Below are 24,298 nucleotides of genomic sequence, written 5' to 3'. Positions count from 1 at the left end.
TAGTTAATTTTTCCACCAACTCAGATATGTGGATCATCTTCAGATTTAAAGAGGGACATCTGAATATGAATACCCTAAAGTTTGGGACTGATAGCTGCAAATTAAGGGCCGCCAAAAAGGTCCAAAGGGTCAAATTGGGCCTTATTCTCTTATAATCGCATATTTTTTGACAAGTGCAAAAATTGTCATAATCTCCTTAATATTAGTCCTGGATATCCAAGATTGAACACAAACACTCAAGACAGGGCCTACAATGAGGTGATGGGGTGAAATTTCCCCCAAAACACCCACAATAGTTAATTGGCTGTCTGAAATCCAGGACTTGAAGAGGGTGTGTGGCTTTGTAAATCTGAGACCCTGTTAAGAGTTTGGGCTGATTTTAGCTTCTTTTTTACTCAACATGTCAGAGCTTACCTTTCTTTTCCAGGTTGTAACTACTCCCAAATGGGGCCCAACCGGCTGGCAATATATAGCACTTAGTATCCCTGCTTGGTAGTGGTTTAAAACCGAGAAGACAAAAAATGCACTCCTTTGAAGGTTCACAAGTCCTCAAATGTTTGTAATATATGACAAATCTCAGTTATGATGTTCTACCAGTCTGTTGGACCAGTGCTCTGGACTTCTCCGTACTCTGCTGGGGCAGCATTGTAACTGGAGAAACCAACCGACTCACTAAACTGGTGTGGAAGGCCGGCTCCATCATTGGCAAAGAGGACTATCCGGAACAGGTGGAGAGGAGGACATGAAGAAATGTTTGTCCATATTGGAGAACCGGACCACCCTCTCCACCACCTACTGCAGGGACAGCGGAGCACGTTCTCCAACAGACTGCTTTAGCTCTGCTTCACAAGGACAAACAGGAGAACATTCCTGATACAGGAGAACATTCTTGATAGAGGAGAAACTTCCAGATACAGGAGAACATTCCTGGCAACTATTAGACCAGGGGTGCTCAATACGTCGATCGCGATCGACCGGTCGATCGCGGCGACCTGCCAGTCGATCGCGGCGTAGTATTGGTAGATCGCATGACATAAAAAGAATTTGGCCCGCCCCCCTGTCACTTTCTCTATAGCGCCACATTACAGCAGCATGTCATTTCTGTTTCGTGTCTGTTTAACAGTCCTCTGCCCGCCGTCTGCGCCGCGGAGAGCTCCGACACACTGGCGCATCGGGACGGACGGAGCAAAGAAAAAGTCACTAGCACCTGTCCTACTATTTTATTGTATTATTCTAAGAATCTAGTTACTAGAGAAGAAAACAGCACAGACAGAGACAGACAGACAGCCCGTCCAACAGAGAGAGAGAGAGAGAGAGTTCAAAGGAGAGGCCAGGTGGCAGTGATCAGTCTGATCACAGCAATCAACACAAAAAAAGCAGATTGAACTGTTGAACCCGGTTTCGCGCCTCTTCTCCGCAGTTTGAGCTGCGCGCTGCTCTCCGGCTTCAGTGACTCAGGAAACGCCACAGAGGGAACGACAGCCTCCTGACATGACATCTCTTCTTGAGGTAAGAATGCCAACTTAATTTAATTTCAGAGAGTAACGTTGTATTGAACGGGCAACGTTAGTGACACTGAGGTTTCTACTCGGCTCTCTGGTGAGGAGTTGAGCTAGCCTCGTGTGAGCTAGCGGGTAGCTACTTTTGAATTCGAGGCATGGTGTTCTGCATTTCTGTGTCCTTGGGCCAAGAGTAAGTTAACTTAGCTGTCTGATGGTTAAGTGTTTTCACGTTTCTTTAACATCGTCGATGTAAGGTAGGTTGTCGGTTTCTGTGTTGAACGAGCTAACATTAGCTTACTTTACATATGTTAGCTGAGGTAATGTTTAGCTAACGCTCGTGTTATAGGTTCATTAGTGGCAGGTGGGTTAAGACACCTGAGGGGTCACGTGCGACACACTTCATCTAATAACCACGATTTTATTGAAGTGCTTTGAAACTGGTTCCACGCAGACATGTGTAGACAAGCTCACATATACCGGAGCGGTCAGTCCGGACAGTCACGTGACCAGACACGTTATTGTACAGGTCTGTTCACGTGACGTCGGGACTCTGTACACGTGACGCTCTTAACGTGATGCTGTTGACGTGGTCGGGACTCTGTTCACGTGACTGTTGTTAACATGACGCTTATAACTGCGCTATGGCGGACATGACGGCTCACAGCTCCTCAGAAGCTCCGTGCACCGTGAGCTGTCCAGTGAGGGGATGGTTTCATGATCAAATCTTCATTTACTGTCCACATTATCAGATGAGGACATCACCAAAGAGTGTCATTTGAGTCAATGTTTACATTTATGTACAGATAATTAAGAACAATTAGTTAATTGTAAAATGCTAATTATTTTCTCCTGCCACCTTTCAGACATTATAATTCAACTTGGATGGAAAAACTTCGTGACCTTAATGACACCCAGCAACACGGTGAGATTATAATCCATTTAAATGCCAGAAGCAAGCAATTATTTGTTTTTAAGATGTTTTTTTCTTTATTTGTGTTAGAGCTAGAGACACACAAGCACCACAGGGGAGGATCTGCAGCAAAGGGACCACCGGAAATCAAACCTTGGCCGCCATGATGACGACATGTGGCACTTGAGTGTGAATCTAGCCTTTTCATTTTTATTTACAATATTAGCATTGAAAAGAGCAAACGTTGATGCTTGAGATGATTTTGTTTTTACTGAAGAGGATGTATGTCCTCCCCTTGTCCTTTATCCTCTTACTCTTTCTTTTTAGGTGTGATTACGACTACCAGCATGAACCTCAACACCTTCTTTGCTGTTCCACTAGTGTGACCCATGATCGGATACAAGTTGTCACGGATAAACGGGAGTAAGTTGTTTTAAGTTCAATTCAATTCAATTCAATTCAGTTTATTTGTATAGCCCAATTTCACAAATTACAAATTTGTCTCGGAGTGCTTTACAATCTGTACACATAGACATCCCTGCCCCAAAACCTCACATCGGACCAGGAAAAACTCCCAAATAACCCTTCAGGGGGAAAAAAGGGAAGAAACCTGGAGGAGAGCAACAGAGGAGGATCCCTCTCCTAGGATGGACAGATGCAATAGATGTAATGTGTACAGAAGGACAGATTTAGAGTTAAAATACATTCAATGAATATGACAGAGTGTATGAATAGTTCATAGTAGGCATATTCCACGATGGAGACCTCCACGATCCATCAGGCAGAAGGCGGTGGGGAGGAGGAGGGCGGAGTCTCAACAGGACAGTGGCGTAGTCATGAGCAGGAATTCCACGACCCAGACGATCCATCAGGCAGATAGGATCTATGCCGTCTCATAGGGTCCGATGACCCCATGAGACGTAAAGTCAAAAGGACTTCCGGGAGAAAGCAGAGTTAGTAACGTGTGATTGAGAGATGAAAATTCATCCTTAAGGAGAGAAAAAGAGGAGATAGGTACACAGTGCATCCTAAAACGTCCCCGGCAGCTATAAGCCTATAGCAGCATATCAAGGGGCTGGACCAGGGCAAACCTGATTCAGCCCTAACTATAAGCTCTGTCAAAGAGGAAGGTCTTAAGTCTACTCTTAAACGAGGTGACTGTGTCTGCCTCCCGACTGAAATTGGAAGCTGGTTCCATAAAAGAGGAGCTTGATAACTAAAGGCTCTGGCTCCCATTCTACTTTTTAAGACTCTAGGAACTACAAGTAGTCCGCATTTAGTGAGCGTAGCTCTCTAGTGGGGCAATATGGTACGACAAGCTCCTTAAGATATGATGGAGCATCACCAATCAAGGCTTTGTAGGTTAAGAGAAGAATTTTAAAAGTGATTCTTGATTTTACTGGGAGCCAGTGCAGAGCAGCTAGTGCAGGAGTGATGTGATCTCTTTTCTTAGTTTTAGTGAGAACACGAGCTGCAGCATTCTGGATCAACTGGAGGGACCTAAGAGATTTATTAGAGCAGCCTGCTAATAAGGAGTTGCAGTAATCCAGTCTCAAGTAACGAACGTGAACCAATTTTTCTGCATCTTTTGAGACAAGATGTGCCTGATTTTTGAAATATTACGTAGATGAAAGAATGCAGTCCTTGAGATTTGCTTTACGTGGGAGTTAAAGGACAAGTCCCGATCAAAGATAACGCCAAGATTCTTTACAGTGGTGTTGGATGCCAGGGCAATGCCGTCTACAGAATCCACATCACCAGATAATTGATCTCTGAGGTGCTCAGGGCCGATTAAAATTACTTGGGTTTTGTCTGAGTTTAACATCAAGAAGTTGCAGGTCATCCATGTTTTTATGTCTTTAAGACATGCTTGAATTTTACAGAGTTGGTTGCTCTCCTCTGGTTTTATCGATAAATATAGTTGAGTGTCATCTGCATAACAATGAAAGTTTATGGAGTGTTTCCTGATAATATTGCCCAAAGGAAGCATGTATAAGGTAAATAAAATTGGTCCAAGCACAGAACCTTGTGGAACTCCGTGATTAACGTTGGTGGTTATCGAGGCGTCATCGTTTACAAATACAAACTGAGATCGATCTGATAAATAGGATTTAAACCAAATTAGTGCCGTGCCTGAAATGCCAATCGACTGCTCCAGTCTCTGTAACAGGATGTCATGGTCAATGGTGTCGAATGCAGCACTAAGGTCTAACAAGACCAGGACAGAGAGGAGTCCTTTATCTGCTGCCATTAAGAGGTCATTTGTAATTTTCACCAGTGCCGTCTCGGTGCTGTGGTGTTTTCTAAATCCTGATTGAAATTTCTCAAATAAACTATTATGATGTAGAAAGTCGCACAACTGATTTGCGACCACTTTCTCAAGGATCTTGGAGAGGAAGGGAGGTTAGAGATCGGTCTGTAGTTAGCCAATACCTCTGGATCCAGAGTGGGCTTCTTCAGGAGAGGTTTAATAACAGCCACCTTGAAGGAGTGTGGTACGTGGCCTGTTAGCAGAGACACATTGATAATATCTAATAGAGAGCCGCCAATTAAAGGCAAACGTCTTTAAGCAGCCTCGTCGGGATGGGGTCCAAGAGACAGGTAGACGTGTTCAAGTAGAAACCGTTGAAAATAATTGGTCACGGTTGATAGGAGAAAATCCTCCAAATATACACCAGGGCATACAGCGGTTTCAAGGCCATTCCACTTGAGAACAGATTGGCACTGGTTATGGGCAAGAGATTATTAATCTTGTCCCTAATAGTTAAAATCTTTTCATTAAAGAAGTTCATAAAGTCATTACCACTAAGGTTTATAGGAATGCTCGGCTCCACAGAGCTGTGACTCTCTGTCAGCCTGGCTACAGTGCTGAAGAGAAACCTGGGGTTGTCTTTATTTTTCTATTATTGATGAGTAATAGGCTGCTCTGGCATTACGGAGGGCCTTCTTATATGTTTTAAGACTATCTCGCCAAACTAAGCGGGATTCTTCGAGATTAGTTGAACGCCATATGCTTCAAGCTTCGTGACGCTTGCTTCAGTTTGCGGGTCTGAGGGTTATACCAGGAGCAAACCTCCTCTTCCTCACTGTCTTCTTCTTCAGAGGGCTATCGAGTCCAGTGTCATTCTCAGAGAGCCTATGGCACTGTCAACAAGATGATCAATCTGGGACGGACTAAAGTTAGACCAGGAGTCCTCTGTTATATTGAGACGTGGTATCGAATCAAATACAGAAGGAATCGCTTCTTTAAATTTAGCTACAGCACTATCAGTTAGACATCTAGTGTAGAAACTTTTGACTAACGGAGTACACTCCAGTAGTATAAATTCAAAAGTTATGAGGTTGTGGTCTGACAGAAGAGGATTCTGTGGGAAGACGTTCAAATGCTCAATGTCAACGCCATAAGTAAGAACAAGATCAAGCGTGTGGCCAAAGCTGTGAGTGGGTTTCTGTACTCTCTGACAGAAGCCAATCGAGTCCAACAAGGAGATGAATGCAGCACTAAGGCAATCATTATCAACATCCACATGGATATTAAAATCTCCAACAATAATAACTTTATCGGTTTTAAGAACCAAACTTGATATAAATTCTGAGAATTCAGATATAAACTCTGAATATGGACCTGGTGGCGGTACAGAATCACAAATTGAATTGGCTGTAGTGTTTTCCAGGTTGGATGTGAAAGACTAAGAACAAGGCTTTCAAATGAGGTGTAGTGTAATTTTGGTTGAGGATTAATTAATAGGCTCGATTCAAAGATGGCTGCTACTCCACCTCCTCGACCGGTGCCTCGAGGAATGTGAGTATTAATATGACTTGGAGGAGTCGATTCATTCAGGCAGACATATTCTTCATGGCTCAGCCAGGTTTCAGTTAGGCAACATAAATCAATGTGATTATCTGATATTAAATCATTCAGTAACACAGCTTTAGATGACAGAGATCGAATATTTAGGAGACCACATTTAATAGACCTATTTTGTTGCACTGCTGAAATAATTGTGTTAATTTAACAACAGAATACATTTTTATTGTTCGAACCACCTAGTCATGTTGTAAATGCTATTTAAAGTTATATTATTGTTAATCTTTTCTGTTTTGTCTTTTTTCTGGCTGTAGAGAGAATCATGTCAGCCCACAGACAACCGGTTGACCTGTGAGTCTTCAAGCAGTAATGATGACTACTCCTGCCTTAAGTTCCAGTTTCCTGAACATCATGTCGGCATGAGATTCTGTCCCCACCTGTCTTCAGTCTGGACCCAATGAGTTTTTTTTTTTACAGTGCGTTTACAGTCACATGGTTTTTTTCGAGGCTTTGTCTGAGTTTCAGTGCTGCAGTTATTTACCATTCAGGGTTGTTCAGAAACATCCAATTTGTCATTCTCATTTGAAGGGCTTGCTGCTGTGATTCTTTTGTGTACACCAGGATTTCTTTGTATTTTGGCATTTTACACAAATGTTTTTGAAAGATGGTCAACAAAGTTGCACAAATAAATGTTTAACTGCTGTTGTCCTAAATGTGGTAATTTGTTAACTGTTCCTCAATACATTCTTGCAAAAAAGAAGGCATGATATTAAGTAGATTCTACATTTAAAAAAAATATGTGAACAAAGTGACAATCAATAACATTACATAGATTTTAAGTCATGTGGTACCAATTATAAGTTGATTTGCAAAATGTATTTATGTAAAGATAAATAACAATTTCAGTTTAAATGTGTTGAATTAAGTAACATTCTTCCAAGTTGAGTTGTTGTAACTTATTTTATTTATTGAATCCAAATCAGTATTATCCAGATATTTAGTAAATGGAAATCAATTTCATCCACATAATTAGTAAATCTAAATTACTTTTTCACAGCTATTTGGTATATCTAAATTACTTTCTTTTGAATACCTAGTCAATATTAATCATTTCCCCTGTATAATTGATTTGGATTTACTCAACATTTGCCATATTATTAGTAAATCCAACATATTTGTATTTAATATTTTGTTTAAATTTGCTTAATTAAATCAATAGTTTTTAATCAAAGATGAAGTATTAAATTCTATTCAATTATATTAATTGTCACTTTGTTGCCTTAATTTTATTGAGTAGACAATGGTCAAACTTTTCTGAGTGTAGTAAAAAAAGTTAGTCTGGAGCCCTGGAGGGTAAAGCAAAGAGGGGGGGGGGTCATCTTTCCCCTGTACCTTGCTCCACCAGCTCGGCCAGCAGCCCGCTCCATTCCTCCTTGAAGAGGTTGGCTCCCGTCAGACTGCCATCTCCTCCGATCACACACAGGTTGGTGATGCCCTGCTTCACCAGGTTGAGCGCGGCCTTCAGGCGACCCTCGTGGCTGCGGAACTCCTTACAGCGAGCGCTGCCGATGACGGTCCCGCCCTGACGGAGGGGAGCGAGACCATTTATTCAGCTCCGACAATGTTTGCCCCGTGTACTGTAGGTGTGGTGTGGTGCTCAGTGGAATACACACTGGCTGCTGGCATGACCATAACACGGCCTTCTGTTTGAGCGACATGACTTCCTGCTGAATGCCCTCAAACAGAAGTCCAAGTTGTGTCCACAGTCCGTGCAGTAATTGCATTCGATGATAATTACTCACCACTTGTAGCATGCTGGAGACACTTTCCCATGAGGCTTCCACGATGTTCTCCCCACCGTCCACCATACCCTGATATCCCTGATGAAAAAAGATGAGGCTTCTTAGGAAGTGAACACACAAGATTAGCAAACAGATCATGCAAAACAACTCACAGCTCGAGCGATGTGGACTCCAAATTGCATCAATAGGTCATCCTCACTCAGATTTAAATAAATATTAGTAGCTGATGCAACACCATGTACAAGTACAAATGTGTAAGTGTGAAACTCAGAGATTGAATATATATATATATGGTTTAAAGTGTGTCCATCATCACACAGTGCTCTGCAGAATCGTGCGGGGAAACACAGAGTACTGTGGTACCTGAGTGGGAGGGGAGTTTCACACGAGGCATCTGCTGCAGCCTCAAGTCGGTTATGTAACGCAGTCTGGGCGAGGGGATGCATGGCATGTACAGATGTGCAGGCCTCATCAAAGCTCCTCTGATTTCTGCTATGTGAGAACAAGCTTTCCCGTGTCCATAGAGGCAGACCGGGATCCTTGTGTTGACAATATTCAACGAAAGTGCAGTGCTTGTCATTACCTTCGCATTGAAAATGCGGAAGGTTATGTTTTGATCGCCGTGTATTTATTTATATATTTATTTATTTGTATGCGTGTTCCTCGCATAACTAAAAAAGTATTAAACCGAATCGCATGAAATTTGGTGGGATGATTGGTTATTATCCGGGGACCATTTGATTAGATTTTGGGATCGATCGGGTCAAAGGTCAAGGTCATGAAAAGGTCACCATCTTCTTTTTACCATAGCACGGTCAATTTCTATCCAATTGGCATTCAACTAATGCCAAAATGTTCATAATTCAATGCCGAATCTTGTGATATGCGAAGGTATGCGCTCTACCGAGTGCCCGTTCTAGTTTAACGCGTAATGTATAAAACATGTAGAGATGATGCGGCTGCCGGTTTTACATTTCCCTCCTGCGGACCCCCTTCTATCGCAAATGGTGTTGCACTGCTCGTAGTTTATTGTAACTATGAGCAGCGGCCAAAGGGACGTAAACAATGATCATCCCAAAGTTTGGGCTCACCTCATGAATGAAATACACTTTTGCTCCCACGTATAACCCCATTCGGACCACGGCACGTACAGCAGCGTTCATACCTGGGGAAAAAAGATATTTATAGAACATTTAAAAAGTAATCCGAAGAAATGAACAACTTTGGTGCAGAGTTAACAGTTAAGCGTCACAGAGAGAGAACACACGTCAACTGGAGCGAATCATCGTGAAATCCCGATTTGCACGGCTGCTTAACAGTTGCTCCGTGGATATGCGTTTCATCTCAGTCACAAAGAACTGCAGCAGAACCTCTTGAAATCCATCTGTAATTGTTTATCCGTCTTGAACGTGAAAGACGTTTGTGTATTAGCGTATTTGAATGCAGCGTAGCTGCGTTCATACTGGTATCCGTGTCCACATCGTTTGGCCTCTCACCACCGCACACTGCCATGTTTGGTCGGACTGTTTCCCAGCTCCTCCTACAAAGCCTCCCAGATATTTGTGGCGAGTACAAAGTGAACTCGGCAAACCAAGAAGGCAGTGCTCTGAGACTTGAATGTCAATGGCTAGCCTAAATACCGACAGTGGGAATAATGATTCACAGTTTACTCCCAGCAGGCCGACGGGAACTTGGCTGACTGGGAATAAACGAAAGAAGAAAGGACCGAGTCCCCTCTTTCTGGACGAACCCAGTGAACACGAGCAATGCTGTTACTTAGCAACACCGAGGTTTACGACCGGTGGGGCAGCAAAGACGGCAATGAAAGTGAAAAGACAGCGTAATGTACACGGTGAACTATACTGGGAAGTAAAAACCCGTCAAAAAAGTGTGTTTTCCCCTGCATTCCTACAGTCACAAGAGCCCACAAGGCGCCCAGAACCATGAGAAAGGGACCCGCTATTCACCACGCCGTCCTCTGTGGCGGCCTGTGACCACGTTCAAATGAGCGGCCTGGTATAATCCCAGTCAGGAAGACCGAAGAGGCTTAGAGACTGAGAAGCAGACGGAGACAGAATGTGAGCGAGATAGACGGAGACGAAATGTAAAGACGACCCAAGAAAGGCTTTCTGTTTCTTGTCCAGCTCGGAGGTCTTTATCAAAGCCCTGAAAGTCATTGAGTTTACCCCCCCCCCCCCCCCCATTCTGCAGAGCCCACACGAGTTCTTCTTGCAGAGTGAGTGAAACGACCGAGCCAAGTACACAATGCCCTTTGACACCAACATTCAGTTCCCGTCATGCATGGGACGGCCTCAATGCTTTGCTCTGGGGCCGACTCATGCACCTTTTTCCTCTATTTCTCTCTGGGTGTGTGTGTGTGTGTGTGTGTTTGTGGGTGAATTCTAATATTAAAGCCACCCACCAAGGATCGATTCATTGCCGCGAGCCAGGGAGAACTAGGACGTACGGCATACGTGCATGCTGGCTCACGGTCATGACTTGAATAGAGCGGAGCCATCGTTATTGTTATTTGTAACACCTGTGCTTTTCCTACGATGACATATCCAAATGCCTGCTCCGAAAAAGCTCTATAATATCTTGGCAGTCCAAATTGGTTGCATGTCAACTGTTCAACATAACAGACACATCAATAGTTATTTGATTGAATTCACACAGCGGTTATAGTGTATAGCTTTAGTCCGACACATTTAGTATTTAACAAATAAACTGAATACAATAACAAGATATTTTTTACATCCCAATTAAGACAACCCACTTTATGATTGATGTATGTTGATGTCTTAGGATAAATGGTATTTAACTATGTTAAACATCTAAAAGGTCAGTGTTGTGAAAGGTTTAAGTTGAATTTATTACATAATCATAATATAACTGATTAAAAGGGCTCTGTCTGTCTGGAAGCTCTTTACTTACATCACAAAATATATAACAACAAGTTATATTATTAACAGCAGTAAATTCGAAAGGATAATGTATCTCACATTTTAAATATCACATTGTGATATAAGGGCTCACTATAGAGACAGCTCTTATGTAATAACCTGTTTGCCTTTTTTTTTTTAAACTAAAGTATATTGGTTCTCAATTTTCAGGAGCAATTGTTTCGTTTAATAAACTACCGTTCAAACCCTAAATAATTGCCCTTTTACATCGCGGTGACGGACATGAAACTGGCGTTTCAGACGAACGAGACGAGCCGGTGAGCACGTGACCAGGGTTTCCTCCGTGACGCGTGGAAGGCGGTGCGGCTCATCACGTACACAGGATGCGGCGCCACTGACCCTCAAGTCTCATCTCACTCACAACCTAAAGTAACCCACATGAGGAGAATGGTATTTGTCGTCGTCGTCACATCTTGACCTGCACCACCCGCGATGCAGTGCGGTCTGCTTCATCCAAGTTTATTCGACTGAGTTCATTTATTAAATGATGACATTAGCTCGTCGGTTATGTTGCAATGGTTCTATGGACGGGACGGGGACGGGGACGGGGGGGTCGACCTTGGGCTGCTGCCGCGGCAGAGAGGGGGATGCTGTCGGACAGTCATTGTTAGCCTCCGGGGGGTTAGCAGGACATGTCCCGATGGCGGACGTGCGTCGCGACCACCGTCATGTCGTTACGGGGTCGTCTCTGTATATTATACGTTCAGCGACGCCTTTCCCGCCGCGTGAAGTAAGCTCGCCCTCTGCGGGGCCGTAACGCGTAACCGCGCCGCATCGCTTGACACTGTCACGCAACAGTTTACCTTGAGCATCCCCTCCGCTCGTCAGCACCGCGATGGCTTTGCCCGCTCCCGACAGGTTCTCGAAGAATATCTTCTTGCTTTCTGGCTTCGCCATTTTCTCACGGCGGTATCCGGGGGAGTATATCCCAGTCCAGTCGAGGAAACAATAACACAAGGGGACCGCAACAGTCTGAACGTGTTGCTAAAGTGATGACGGCCAACGCTCGTCCGGCCCCCTGCCTCTACGGAGTTATGCCCGCTGCGCTCTCCTTCTCCCGGTTCCGCATCTACGTGTTGATTTGCATAGAGTGACCGTGAAGGGTGAGTGACGTGGCCGTGAGCCAATCAGATCTCGGGCTTTGTGAAGCCTTCCTTCGATTTATAACCAATGAGAGGAAACGTTGTGGACGTGTAGGCGGAGCAGACAGGAGGAGGATGCCGATGTGGACTCCTGCGTTCAGGGATTTTGTGGAGGGGCTTCACACGCCTGCACTCTGTTTATTTTTTAAAATAAGATCCTTTTAAGCGGTACCACATATGTTTATTGGAAGCAGACGGAAGCAGGAAACTTCACATTGTAAGAAGTTAAATGGATCAGTTCCACACATAAAATGTATTACAATGCAGTTGTGCACACGTTATCAATTATTTACCCATCCCTTTTTAAGAGTAATGATCACAGCCTACCGTACACCTTTAATACATGTAAACAGTGTGTATAAATAACGATCAATACAAATATTATTATTAGTAGTAATATTGTTATTGGTTTTATAAGTGCTGTTTTAGTTACTCAATATAATTTTTCCTTGGACATGTTGTCTAGTCGTAATTGTGTTTGTTTTGCATATCAGTAGTTCTGTGTTAAATGTGGGATGTGTATTCTCGTTTTTCTTTTTCCTGTCCAGTTTGCTGATCCAGTGGCCCAGGAGCATCAGACAGTGAATCCTCTTCACTTATATCCCAATCTGCAGCAATTATATATATTTGAAGCAGAAAAGAAACAGCTTGACTCTTTTTGTAATGAAAAATATAATATTTGTTGAATATCCTTATCATTTATCAATGAGTGCCACAATTCACAAACCTCTGCTGATAACTGCGTCACTGAAACAGCCCACTTTAGCTTTTTTTTATTTTTTATTATATATGAGAGATGTGAAGTTGTCATTCCAATCGAACTAAATCCCCCTTTTTCTGAATATGTCCTCCACTTTCCCAAAAGATGAGATATTCAGAAAGACACCCACTGATTGGAGCGTTAGGTTAGTTTGGCCTTATTGCCGTAGTGTGCAATACATTTACCCCAGATCCCTGCTGACAAACATTGAACACGCAATTAACTTGATTTCTGATGAAGTCTCCCTGTTGCCATCCAGTAGCAGAAACAAATCATGAAAGGCACAGATTCAAGACACCTGGGTGCATCAAACAAAGCCAAAATACACTTTTTAGTGTCCCCTCAAAAGGGAGTCATCATCATCACCATCATCATAATCATCACCACCATCATCTTCATCACCATCATCATCATCATCACCAACATCTGTTTCAATCCAACACTTCTTTGTATCTGTACCCCTCCTGCAAAGTATATAACCTCTACGGACAATATCTACGACACACAACTCACACCAAAACAATCTAGATTGATAAATAATGCCTACAGGTAAAATGGAAAAATATGTGTTATTTATTTGGGGCTGAAGTATTCCTTTAACATAACATCTCTAATGTAATTATTTGCATGTCCGTATCTGATTAAGAGCTCTATATGCAAGAAAGTAAAACACTGTTCACACAACCACGAAGGTGTACACGTGATCCAAGCAGGTGAACACGCTTCAGTCAGGAATAGTCGTCCTTTACAATCTTGTGCTTTTCTCAGTTTACATGTAGTTTTTACAAAAAGGAATAGTTTCCCATGAGACTTTGCAACTACACGGATTGCATACTTGTTTACATTGATCAAATCTACAGGCACCAGCACACAACTCAACATGTGCCGATTTGTATAATCTGGACAAAACTTAATCCCACTGCATTACAAATTAAGCAGCTATACAGTAATTACCAAATTAACGACCAAAGTTCATAATAATAATAATTCGTCAAATACAAACATAATTCGGGAAGAAATACGTTTCAGTCAAACGTATTTGCAAATTCCGTTTTAGTTCTGGGGCAACGTAATTTCCGTGAAACAGGGTTGTATCTGACCTGAGATCGGAGAGAGTTCTTGTTCGATGCAGCACATCTGCATCAACAGCTGCTTTCCTTTTCAGTCTTGACTGAGGCCGACACTCACTCTGGATGTAGCGTGACGTATAGTAGTGCAAAAATAAAAGCAGTGTTGCCGGTCCATCAATCATGGCGGCTTCTCCAAGCTGTTTTAACTATCTGGCAAATCACACGTTGGCTGGTGTACTACAACTGTATCCACTAAAAAATTTTTTAAATTCTATGAATTAATTGCAATAAATGGATGATGAAAATGCCAAAATGACTTCACTACAAAAAAAAATTTAGTGCCTAATTTAAATCTAGGCTCTTGCCTATCCAGACGAGAGGTCTGTTAACAAGTGTGCTCTCAACTTGTATTATGTTTCTGTCTTGTTTTGTTTATTGATTGAATACTGACACCTGTGATTGTTAATGTAGGTGTGTACCTGTAATGTGATTGGAGTGTTAATGAATAAATTTGATTGAGTGAGCGCAGCTGTTGCTGTGTGTTTGAAGTCAGTCGCGTCGTTGCGTCTACTCTGTGAACAAGGTCATTGTCAAATAATCTCTTTTTCGAATGTTTGGTTCAAAGAGCTTTAATAAGCAAAATGAAAAGAAACTGTTGATGAATAAACCAGGTGTAATATAGACAATCTTTACATTCCTCTGACCCTCATGAACTGAGCGTGACTCAAAGTGAGTACTTGAGTGTTGACATTGGATGTGAGCCAGACAGTTCAGTTGTAAATAAGCAGGTGAGCATAGTGCTGCATTTAGCAGCTAAAGAGTCAGGTGTGTCCTTTAAGAGTTGGACCCAACACAGAGCTAAAAGAATGAAAAGGTAAGGTAAGGATTTTTATTGTCATTGTAAAAACATACAACAAAATTAAGTTGGCGACTCATCAGTACAGCAGTAACAGATAAAAACATGTGTAAAAACATTTAGGCAGGACATTTAAAACAACACTTGTATGTGTATTTTGGTGCCCCAGCAGCACTGGGTGGGGTGCTGAGTGGGGGTGATGGAGGAAACCGCTCTGGGAAAAAGTTAGTCTGGGTTTTAAAAGTCCTGAATCTTCTTCCTGGTGGCAGTGGAACAAACAGAGAGTGCCCAAAGTGACCGCTCTGGTTTGTCTCAGGTCATAAAGTGACTGTCCTCATGTGTTTCAGTGACCGCTTTTGTTTATAGGTATAAGCAGGCACATTTACAGGAGTTGGAAGAGGTTACAGTTGTTATTGATCGGTAAAATAAGAACTTTATTGTCATGTAAAAATTGGTGGCGGGGATGCTCAGAGGGGACGCTGCTCCGATCCAGTGGGTGGAGCGGCAGAGTGTTTTCTGACCCTCTTTATCTTGTGATTGGTCAACAGTTGGTTGTCAGAGTCGTCACAATCAGCCATCTTTCTTTTGGCGCTTCGTGTTAAGCATCTGCTGCTGCTTGAGGTGGACGGAGTTGCCGAGTTTTTTCTGACCCTCTTTATCTTGTGATTGATCAACTGGTGGTTGTCAGAGTCGTCACAATCAGCCATCTTTCTTTTGGCACTTGGTGATGTGCAACTGCTGTTGATTGAGGTGGGCGGAGCTGCAGAGTTTTTTCTAACCCTTTTCATCTTACGATTGGACAACTGGTGGTTGTCAGAGTCGTCTTCATCCACAAAGCTTGGTGAGTAGCATTTGCTGCTGCTTGAGATGGACGGAGCTGGAAGGTCTCTCCGGATCCTGTTGCTGTCATCAACTTGATGACAAGCATAGGGTGCTCTATAAATTAATGAATAGGAGGTTAAGATTAAATATTTTTGCAAATATACTGACTGATTGATAATGATGTGAGTGATGGAGGCGAGCTTACCTGAGCCATCCACACTGGACCCTTTTTGACGGATGAGAGGTTTCGCTCATCGTCTCATTTTCGTCATCAACTTTTCTTTTCACCCGTGACATGAGTGAACCCGAGGTCCGGGTAGTCGAGCAGGGAAGAGGGTTGATGCCTTGTGGCTGGCTAAGGGCAGAAGGAAGGTTCTGCTGGATGCTATCGGCGCTCCCCGAGGATGACCCTACCGCAGCTTTCCCAGTGTCAGTAGTCCGGTTCTCACAGAGGTCCATTGTCTCAAAACAGGACCGTACACTGCAAACAAATGACGAATTACATGAATCAACTTCCACATTCGAAAGTAAGCGAGATGAAGTGTTCTCTTCTACACACACCAATAGAAGTTTAACTAGAACGGGCACTCGGTAGAGCGCATACCTTCGCATATCACAAGATTGGGCATTGCATTATGAACATTTTGGCATTAGTTGCATGCCAATTGGATAGAAATTGACTGCGCTATGGTAAAAAGAAGATTTTGACCTTTTCATGACCTTGACCTTTGACCCGATAGATCCCAAAATCTAATCAAATGGTCCCCGGATAATAACCAATCATTCCACCAAATTTCATGCGATTCGGTTTAATACTTTTTTTGTTATGCGAGTAACACGCATACAAATAAATGAATAAATAAATAAATTAATTAAATAAATAAATAAATACACGGCGATCAAAACATTACCTTCCGCATTTTCAATGCGAAGGTAATAACTGAAATCTCAACATCGACTTACTAGGGGCTGACATGGTATCTGCTGGACATGTGGTGCATGCTGGTGAATTGATGCTGGAGCACCTGGCGGGGTGTGAGTCTCCTGGCCGCATCGAGCTCAAGCATCCCACTGAGGATGTTCCCAAAGAGAAGCCTGTCATTCGACTCTGAAACTTTGTCAGCAGTCGTTGTGCTCTCGATGAGCTGCATCTGTAAAATGAAGAAGCAATAACAGCGGTCAGGAGTCTCTTAAGTCACCTCCAGAAGTGAATCGTACAAAAACAACAACACTTACGTGCAAGAGATCATACAGCGAGCTGAATTTCTCGCACCTGGTCTCCGACGACCGAATGCCAGTCTCACGATGGAACTGTTCCGGTGTCTGAAGAGATTGTGTTATTGTTAGCGATGACATTGTGAGTGGAGTAAACGTGGACACACAGGCAGACAGACCCACATATTCAACAGTATGTTAGAAATGCAACATAGACAGAATTAACCAGATAATGAGAAAGTCAGAGAGGTCAGAGTAGTGGTGAAGGTACCTTAAAGTTCCAGGAAATATTCTTGGAGTTGCCGTCTTGTTGAAAAAAACAGGCAGTTTTTTCTCCGTGGTTGAGCATGGTGTCCGCTGGATGACCCTGAGTCTCCACTATGTACCTCATCTGAAGATAAAAACACAACGTCTAGTCACAACGGGGTCAGGGAGTTTCAACACGTTCATTTCTATAAACATTTTCATGACCGCCAGAGCAATTGCCCCAATTCAAACAACCTAACCTTTAGCAACAACAGGAGTCACACAAATAAGGTTCACACAAACACACACACACAAGTAAATCCGATGATTAAGCTTCCCGTAGTACTTACCATGTCATATTCACTCGAGCCGGGGTACAGGAGGAATCCGAGGTAGAGGGCAGCAGCGACGCAGCCCACAGACCACATATCTGTGGCCTCTGTATATGGCAGACCCAAAATAACCTCTGGAGACCTGAGAGAGGAAAAACAACCATGATCACACTCGCCATGATGACAATGTCCACTAATTTTAAGCATTTGACCTCTACTACGACCCCGGCAGATCCAACACGGTTTCAGTCACTCACCTGTACGGAAGGGTCTGAATGTAAGCGCCCTGGGTGGCAGCTGACGCCTTATGGGCCAGGCCGAAGTCGATGACTTTAATCCTGTAAGGCTCCTGTGCATGGTTCACCAACATAATATTTTCTAACTTGATGTCTGCGTGTATTAGTCCAGCAGTCTTCAAGTGACCAAGTGCATTGGCGAGCTGAAAAAGGTTATTAAAGTCAGTCATTTCCTAATTCTAGCAATATGCTTATTCATTAAGGACCGCAATAGAACGTACCTGCTTGACAATGGGTCTGATTTCCCTCAGAAGGAGAGGTTGGAATAATCTTTCCTCCATGAAGTCGTCAAGACTTTTGTCCAAGTGCTCAAACTCTAGACAGATGTGTTGTCTGCAGGTGAACACCTGGTACCATTGCACCAGGTTGCTCTTGTCAGAGTCCAGCAGTTGGAGTTGAAACAGGACATCCACCTGGTGATACACAACAGGCCACAGACAGATGTTATATCCACTCGAGCCACAGTCACAAACCGTTGCATGTCGTATTGTTTCGGAGGCATTTCTTCTCCTACCTCTGATCTGGCCTGCTCGACTAAAGAGCCGTGGTTTCTCATCATTTTGATGGCTACCGTCTTGTTGTCGGCAATATTCCTGCACTTGGTAACCGTGCCGAAGGTACCCTGCCCGAGGACAGACTCCACCAGGTAGCTGGAGTTGCCCGAACTGAGCACGTCTCCAATGAACACCCGGTTCTGATTGGATGGGGCTTCAGCCATAGTTAAAGCCACCAGAGGTGACAACCTGGTGCCAGGAACTCAAAGCTGAGAGGAGTGCACATGTGGACACGACATTTAGTCACAATGTATCGCGACAACGGTAACATTTCTATGAAGATTATGATACGAGAACAACCAGCAAAGTAAAAGGTACTCACCGAGTTTGGCAGATGCCGTCACTTGGATTTATTGGGATCGGTTGGGATTTTCTCCGGCAAATGTTGGAAATAAATGCGAGTATATCACAAGTTCGGACGGATGTGAGTTGGTTGAAGATTCAACGTTCAAAAGTGAAGGTTTGGAGGTTCAGTAAAAGGTTGTTGCTCTCTCTGGGTCTCTGAAGGGTCTGATCACCAGCATTGGGTCACTCCAGCTTGGACATTCTACATTCCGTTCTATGGTTCCATTCCACAGCTCCACATTCTAAACTCACCTCTGATGATAATTTCTCTCTGAATGAACCATAATGGTTAAATAAAAGGTTATTATGATATTCATTGTATCATAAGACAGACTTGGTGGATTTAACCCTTTACTCGTACAGAACACACACATTTTAGGACCATGATATTTGACTCAATTCTTTGACAAAAACAATAATACTTGTAGAATATCTGCATTTTGTACACAATCAACACATGTTTAACAGACAATTCAGATCTACACATAGTATACATATATTTTATGTATTTAAAGGCCTCTAATGCACCACAATTATCAATGGAAGCCTCCAATTTAACATTGTTGTAATTTACTAACCTGAGATTTAATCTCAAGTGCACTGAAAACAACAGAAACGTCACTTGAAGTTTTCACTTAGGGGCAGCAGAATTTGTGAAACCTATATTAATATATGTCCACCTTTTAAGTTGTTATAGTGATCTTGTAAACAGACAATTGGCTCTTTATACATCCAGCTGTGAGTGACATTTTAATTTTTTGTACATTATATATGTGATAATAGTGTCATAATAAATGCTGTTTAGAAAATTTCAAAAGTATGTTGAAAGTATGTTTATGAATGTCACGAGAATTCACAGCTAGGAAATAGTAGCTAAACTATGCTAACAATACTAGCTCTTGGTGTCATGCTATCCGTGTGCCTCATTAGTTTATGTGTTATGTGTCTCTTTGTTTGGTCTGTTTCAGTCTTACAACGATCAATCTACTAGAAAACGGACTACACGGCTCAGCTAAAACAGTTTGAATTTACAGTAAAGTAACAACACAAGTGATTCAAACTATAGTTTCTAGTCTTCATCACTTTCAATAACACATTTTCGCTGCTTCTGAATTTCCTCTTGACTGTCTATCAATATCGCTCATTTTGAAAATGACGTCGGTGGGCAATACGGATCCGTATCAGACCAGCGAGGAGGGCAATACGTGGCTGGCATGACGACCCATTAGCCAATCAGAACACTTTTACTGTTGTTGCCATATAATAATTCATTTTTATTCATAAAGAAAATGTAAACTAGCTGTCTAATCCTGCCCAGAGGAAACACAGGTCGAGGACAGCATCACTAGTGTATGGCGACTTATGCTTTAACTGTCACAAAACATTTTTGGCAATGGGTGCCCTTTTTTTGGTTTGAGCACCTGCCCCCCAAAATGTCTGTGCACATGCCTGGTATTCTCCTTCATCTTAAACACAGTTCCCTCATGACTGGCTGAATAAAAGTGTCAATAACTATCAACTTATTTAAATTCATGGGCGCATTAAGGAAGACATGACATAGCTTTATTAATTTGTGTAATCTATAAAGGAGTCTGTCTGTCTGTGAGTATGGGGGTCTGCCCTTCACATATCTCAACAGCTTATCTGAATTCTCACCTCCAATCCATCGCTGAATTACCAATCATACGCTTTCTCTTTTTTACTTTTAGTACAAACTCCAGCTGCCGTTATCACGTAAATACTAACTACATGGTATACGCCACAGTTGTTACCCACCGACTGCAAGACCATGCAGGGCATGACGTTAACGCCTGGCTGCCGCCTGACCAGAGAGCGTATTGGCTCTTAGTTTGGACAACAAACACCCCGGTGCATTGTAGAGCATCCTATTGTCTCATGATTGTAACATTTAACAATACATATAGATGTTGCCTCATGTTGTGCAATGCAGATTGTTAATAAACAGGGCTTGTGAACTGGTTCAAAACACCTTATGTCACGGGTTGTCATGGGTTTCGAGGGGTGAGGCTAAGGTGCAGAGAAAAGACAGGCTGGACTTGAAATTAAATAGAAACAAAAACAAAAGTTGAACAAAGAAGCTCATGATTATAGGCAACGAAACACTGGAAAAATACACCAGGATTAAAGACAGGAATTACAACAGTAGGGGGGGGGGGGGGCAGGGGCGTGGCTGAGGACAGGTGAAAGGAATGAACAATCGAGAAACTTTCTTGACACATTCTCTTTCCTATATTACAAGCTTTTGACAACATAAAAAATAGATCAATAACTATGATTCTTTTCACCAATATTCCACCAGGGGGCGTTTTACTTTTAAAAAGTATATTTCGTCTCTTATGCTTTCAAATGTATAGCAGCTTGTTTAAGTTTCTGTTTAGCAGCTATACATTATTGCACTTGTATTTAATGTTCATATACAGGACTGTCTCAGAAAATTAGAATATTGTGATGAAGTTCTTTATTTTCTGTAATGCAATTAAAAAAACAAAAATGTCATGCATTCTGGATTCATTACAAATCAACTGAAATATTGCAAGCCTTTTATTCTGATTTATTGCTGATTATGGCTTACAGCTTAAGAAAACTAAAATATCCTATCTCTAAATATTAGAATATCATGAAAAAGTATACTAGTAGGGTATTAAACAAATCACTTGAATTGTCTAATTAACTCGAAACATCTGCAAGGGTTTCCTGAGCCTTGACAAACACTCAGCTGTTATAAATCTTTTTTTTAACTTGGTCTGAGGAAATATAAAAATTTTATGAGATAGGATTTTAGAGTTTTCTTAAGCTGTAAGCCATAATCAGCAATATTAAAAGAATAAAAGGCTTGCAATATTTCAGTTGATTTGTAATGAATCCAGAATGCATGACATTTTTGTTTTTTTAATTGCATTACAGAAAATAAAGAACTTTATCACAATATTCTAATTTTCTGAGACAGTCCTGTATATTATGACACATTTTTGTTTTGTCCATCAACTCTGCTTTTGAAAACATTGACGCCAACACTGAGCCCGCCTCCCTCTGTACCACAGGAGCAGGGTTTACCTGAGAGCACAGGTGTCAGACAGCCCTGTGCTTTTATTTTGAAGGTACTTTTTTATGCAGCGGGTCTGTTCACACTCCTTCGTATTGCGTTCACACCAAAAGCGGAGCACATGTTTGCGTTGCTTTACCAGCGTGAGTTTAGCCGCAGGAGTTTACTCGCCGGACTATTTGTGATCAGTCGCTTCATTCGCACCGGAAAGGAGGCGTGGCTTATCTTCATGAAAACAGTTCTTTTCCGAGAACCACTGCCCAGACCACATCTGTCACACATGTTGTTAGCAGCTTACTATTTGTTGGACTGGAGTTATATCCTTCTCAACTGTGACAAAAAGCATTGAACAAATGTAATGTAATAACGTGCGTTTGATCTTTGAAACAGTAATTTAGGTTTAATTAATAATACATTTGTGTTATAATAATCGATACATTTGCTTCCATATAGTTTTACATTTATACAGTGGTGTATCGTAACGAAGTAGAAATACTTCGTTAATTTACATAAGTCTTTTTTTGGGTATCTGTACTTTATTTTACTACTTATATTTCTGTATACTTTTACTTCACTACATTTTGCAATGAAAACTTGTACTTTTACTCCGATACATTTCCCCTGAAACAGTATCGTTACTCGTTACTACGGAAAAAAATCATCATGAGACAAACATCGGGGACTGTTGTGGAACACACCGCAGCGCACCTGAACGCAGCACGAACACCAGGTTGGGGATCAGTGGTCCTTGCCGCGTGTTTTCTATTCCCACATTTCCCAGTGATGCCCAGGATGCTAGCGAGCGAGCGGCTACAGATACGACTCATTTCATCATGTGAAGCAGCAATGGAAGCGCCGGCTACTCGAACAACCACGGGTACCAAGATCAACGTCCGTGGCCATATTAGGGCGAACTCTTTTCTCGGAGTGAAAGTTTCTTCCTACCGGATGAAGTGCCTCTTATGCCGACCGAAAGCTACGGAGATATTGGCCTTCAACAACTCACCAACCTCAAGAAACACATTGAGGTAAATTAAGATTAATCCCATGAGCCGCAACGTTAATGTTTAGTTATCATAATTATCATAAACCTGTTAAGATATCTAGCAGTGTTGTCCTCAGGATTGGAGTAAGTTATATCTTTGGCAGGAGGGGGGGAGACAGGTGTCTGATTGTCCTACACATGTTGTATGTTAGGCTAACGTTCGCTAGCTATCGTCAATTAAATGAGACAATTAGCGTTAGTGCAGCAGACGGATCTCTAGCGAGTTAATGAGCTGAAGTGTTGACAGTTGTGAGAATTTGTTGATTTGAGTCGTCTTAGCTATAATATAATGCTAATCATTACAGCATTATTATTATTATTTGTATTACTATTAAAAGAGTGACGGTCCAGTAATGCCGAGGATATTGATTTGGGACTGTTGTTGTGTTTAACTACAGAGATACAAGTGCATATTCACAAATCGACTCTGGATGCACGGACAGTGCATGAAACTAAATGTATAAACCTCAAAATAAAACAAACTATTTTGTACAAAACTGTTGGTTGGGGTCATGACATGTTAGGAAGTGTTATTAATTCTATCATGTCTATAATACTCTCACTTTATTTCAGGAATGGACTACATCAAGCAGCACATGGAAGAACCCTCCCTGCAGCTATGTGATGCCACCAGGTCCAGTTCATCTGATGAAGAGGACTTCTTCTTCGTCATCTCAAGTGCATGACAGCAGCAAACAGCTGGATGGAGACGTGGATCACGTTGACTTGCTGAAATGCTTCCCAACTGTGTGCTGCTGTCTGTGAAGCTAGACACACTCTACCTGCATCAGGGCCTGTGAAGCTAGACACACTCTACCTGCACCATCAGGGCCTGTGAAGCTAGACACACTCTACCTGCACCATCAGGGCCTGTGAAGCTAGACACACTCTACCTGCACCATCAGGGCCTGTGAAGCTAGACACACCTGCATCAGGGCCTGTGAAGCTAGACACACTCTACCTGCACCAGGGCCTGTGAAGCTAGACACACTCTACCTGCATCAGGGTCTGTGAAGCTAGACACACTCTACCTGCATCAGGGCCTGTGAAGCTAGACACACTCTACCTGCATCAGGGCCTGTGAAGCTAGACTCACTCTACCTGCACCAGGGCCTGTGAAGCTAGACACACTCTACCTGCACCAGGTGAACGGCTCTTCAGCATCGCAGGACTCGTCTTCAGCCCCAGAAGAGCGAGACTGACATCTGTCCATTTTGAAAATCAACTTCTTTTGAAGATGAACAGGAATTTGTTCAGTTTCAAGTGATGATTCTGGTTGTTACTTTTGGTGCTGCTTTTTTCTGTGTTAATCGTGTATTTTTATTTTAGTAATTTCATAGTATTCATATATTGCTAAGTTCATCCTAGCTCATACTCCTTGTTCATGGCGGCCAAAACAAATAAACTTCATAATTCTCACAATTCTGACCTTTTGTTTTTTTTATTAACAGCATTTACTTTTACTTTCAATACATTTAATATCAGAAAATTACTTTTGATACTTAAGTACAAAACATATCATATACTTTAATACTTTTACTCAAGTAGTATTCTCATAGGTTACTT

The 24,298-nt window shown here is 42.2% G+C and overlaps 2 protein-coding genes and 3 long non-coding RNA genes across 18 annotated transcripts in view; 3 read left to right on the top strand and 2 right to left on the bottom strand.

The window, feature by feature from the left end:
• pfkpa (phosphofructokinase, platelet a) overlaps positions 1-11,989 on the bottom strand; it is a 32,102-nt gene extending 20,113 nt beyond the window's left edge. For 4 of the 14 annotated variants that reach the window (XM_056434252.1, XM_056434260.1, XM_056434264.1 and 1 more), the window contains exons 1-4: positions 11,789-11,986; positions 9,114-9,187; positions 8,023-8,100; positions 7,613-7,802 (exon numbers count right to left, since the gene is read on the bottom strand). In XM_056434252.1, coding sequence (XP_056290227.1) covers positions 7,613-7,802; positions 8,023-8,100; positions 9,114-9,187; positions 11,789-11,882 — 436 coding nt within the window. In that variant the 5' untranslated portion in view covers positions 11,883-11,986. Of the gene's footprint in view, positions 1-7,612; positions 7,803-8,022; positions 8,101-9,113; positions 9,188-11,788 lie in introns of all 14 variants that reach the window. The other 10 variants (XM_056434250.1, XM_056434254.1, XM_056434256.1 and 7 more) reach the window with 4 other exon arrangements.
• LOC130206342 (uncharacterized) lies at positions 1,203-6,922 on the top strand. Its single transcript, XR_008834094.1, has 2 exons — positions 1,203-1,509; positions 6,535-6,922. It is a non-coding gene; the product is annotated as an uncharacterized LOC130206342 (long non-coding RNA).
• Positions 2,514-2,983, top strand: LOC130206341 (uncharacterized). The gene is made up of 2 exons (XR_008834093.1): positions 2,514-2,601; positions 2,740-2,983. It is a non-coding gene; the product is annotated as an uncharacterized LOC130206341 (long non-coding RNA).
• A 31-nt stretch (positions 11,990-12,020) lies between the features above and the next one.
• On the top strand, positions 12,021-14,485 carry LOC130206343 (uncharacterized). Its single transcript, XR_008834095.1, has 2 exons — positions 12,021-12,088; positions 12,676-14,485. It is a non-coding gene; the product is annotated as an uncharacterized LOC130206343 (long non-coding RNA).
• Positions 14,486-15,383: 898 nt separating this feature from the next.
• On the bottom strand, positions 15,384-18,442 carry LOC130206667 (homeodomain-interacting protein kinase 1-like). Its single transcript, XM_056434722.1, has 10 exons — positions 18,239-18,442; positions 17,946-18,137; positions 17,686-17,777; positions 17,447-17,570; positions 17,122-17,241; positions 16,872-16,958; positions 16,599-16,786; positions 15,841-16,116; positions 15,607-15,749; positions 15,384-15,487 (listed from the first exon to the last, which is right to left on the bottom strand). The coding sequence occupies exons 1-10, from the start codon at positions 18,440-18,442 to the stop codon at positions 15,384-15,386; spliced, it is 1,530 nt and encodes a 509-aa protein (XP_056290697.1).
• Positions 18,443-24,298: the final 5,856 nt, after the last annotated feature.

The sequence above is a fragment of the Pseudoliparis swirei genome, chromosome 16 (assembly GCF_029220125.1).
Source record: "Pseudoliparis swirei isolate HS2019 ecotype Mariana Trench chromosome 16, NWPU_hadal_v1, whole genome shotgun sequence".
NCBI classification, from domain to species: domain Eukaryota; kingdom Metazoa; phylum Chordata; class Actinopteri; order Perciformes; family Liparidae; genus Pseudoliparis; species Pseudoliparis swirei.
Note: the sequence above shows the minus strand (reverse complement) of the source record. Positions and strands in the feature narration are given on the sequence as shown.

What these genes read in the sequence shown, in the direction of transcription:
- LOC130206667 (XM_056434722.1), bottom strand. Translation starts at nt 18,442, where the DNA reads ATGGCTGAAGCCCCATCCAATCAGAACCGGGTGTTCATTGGAGACGTG. An exon ending in TCGAGCAGGCCAGATCAGAG is followed by an intron (nt 18,138 to 18,238) that starts GTAGGAGAAGAA and finishes GTGTATCACCAG; the next exon opens with GTGGATGTCCTGTTTCAACT. An exon ending in ATTCAGACCCTTCCGTACAG is followed by an intron (nt 17,571 to 17,685) that starts GTGAGTGACTGA and finishes TTCCTCTCTCAG; the next exon opens with GTCTCCAGAGGTTATTTTGG.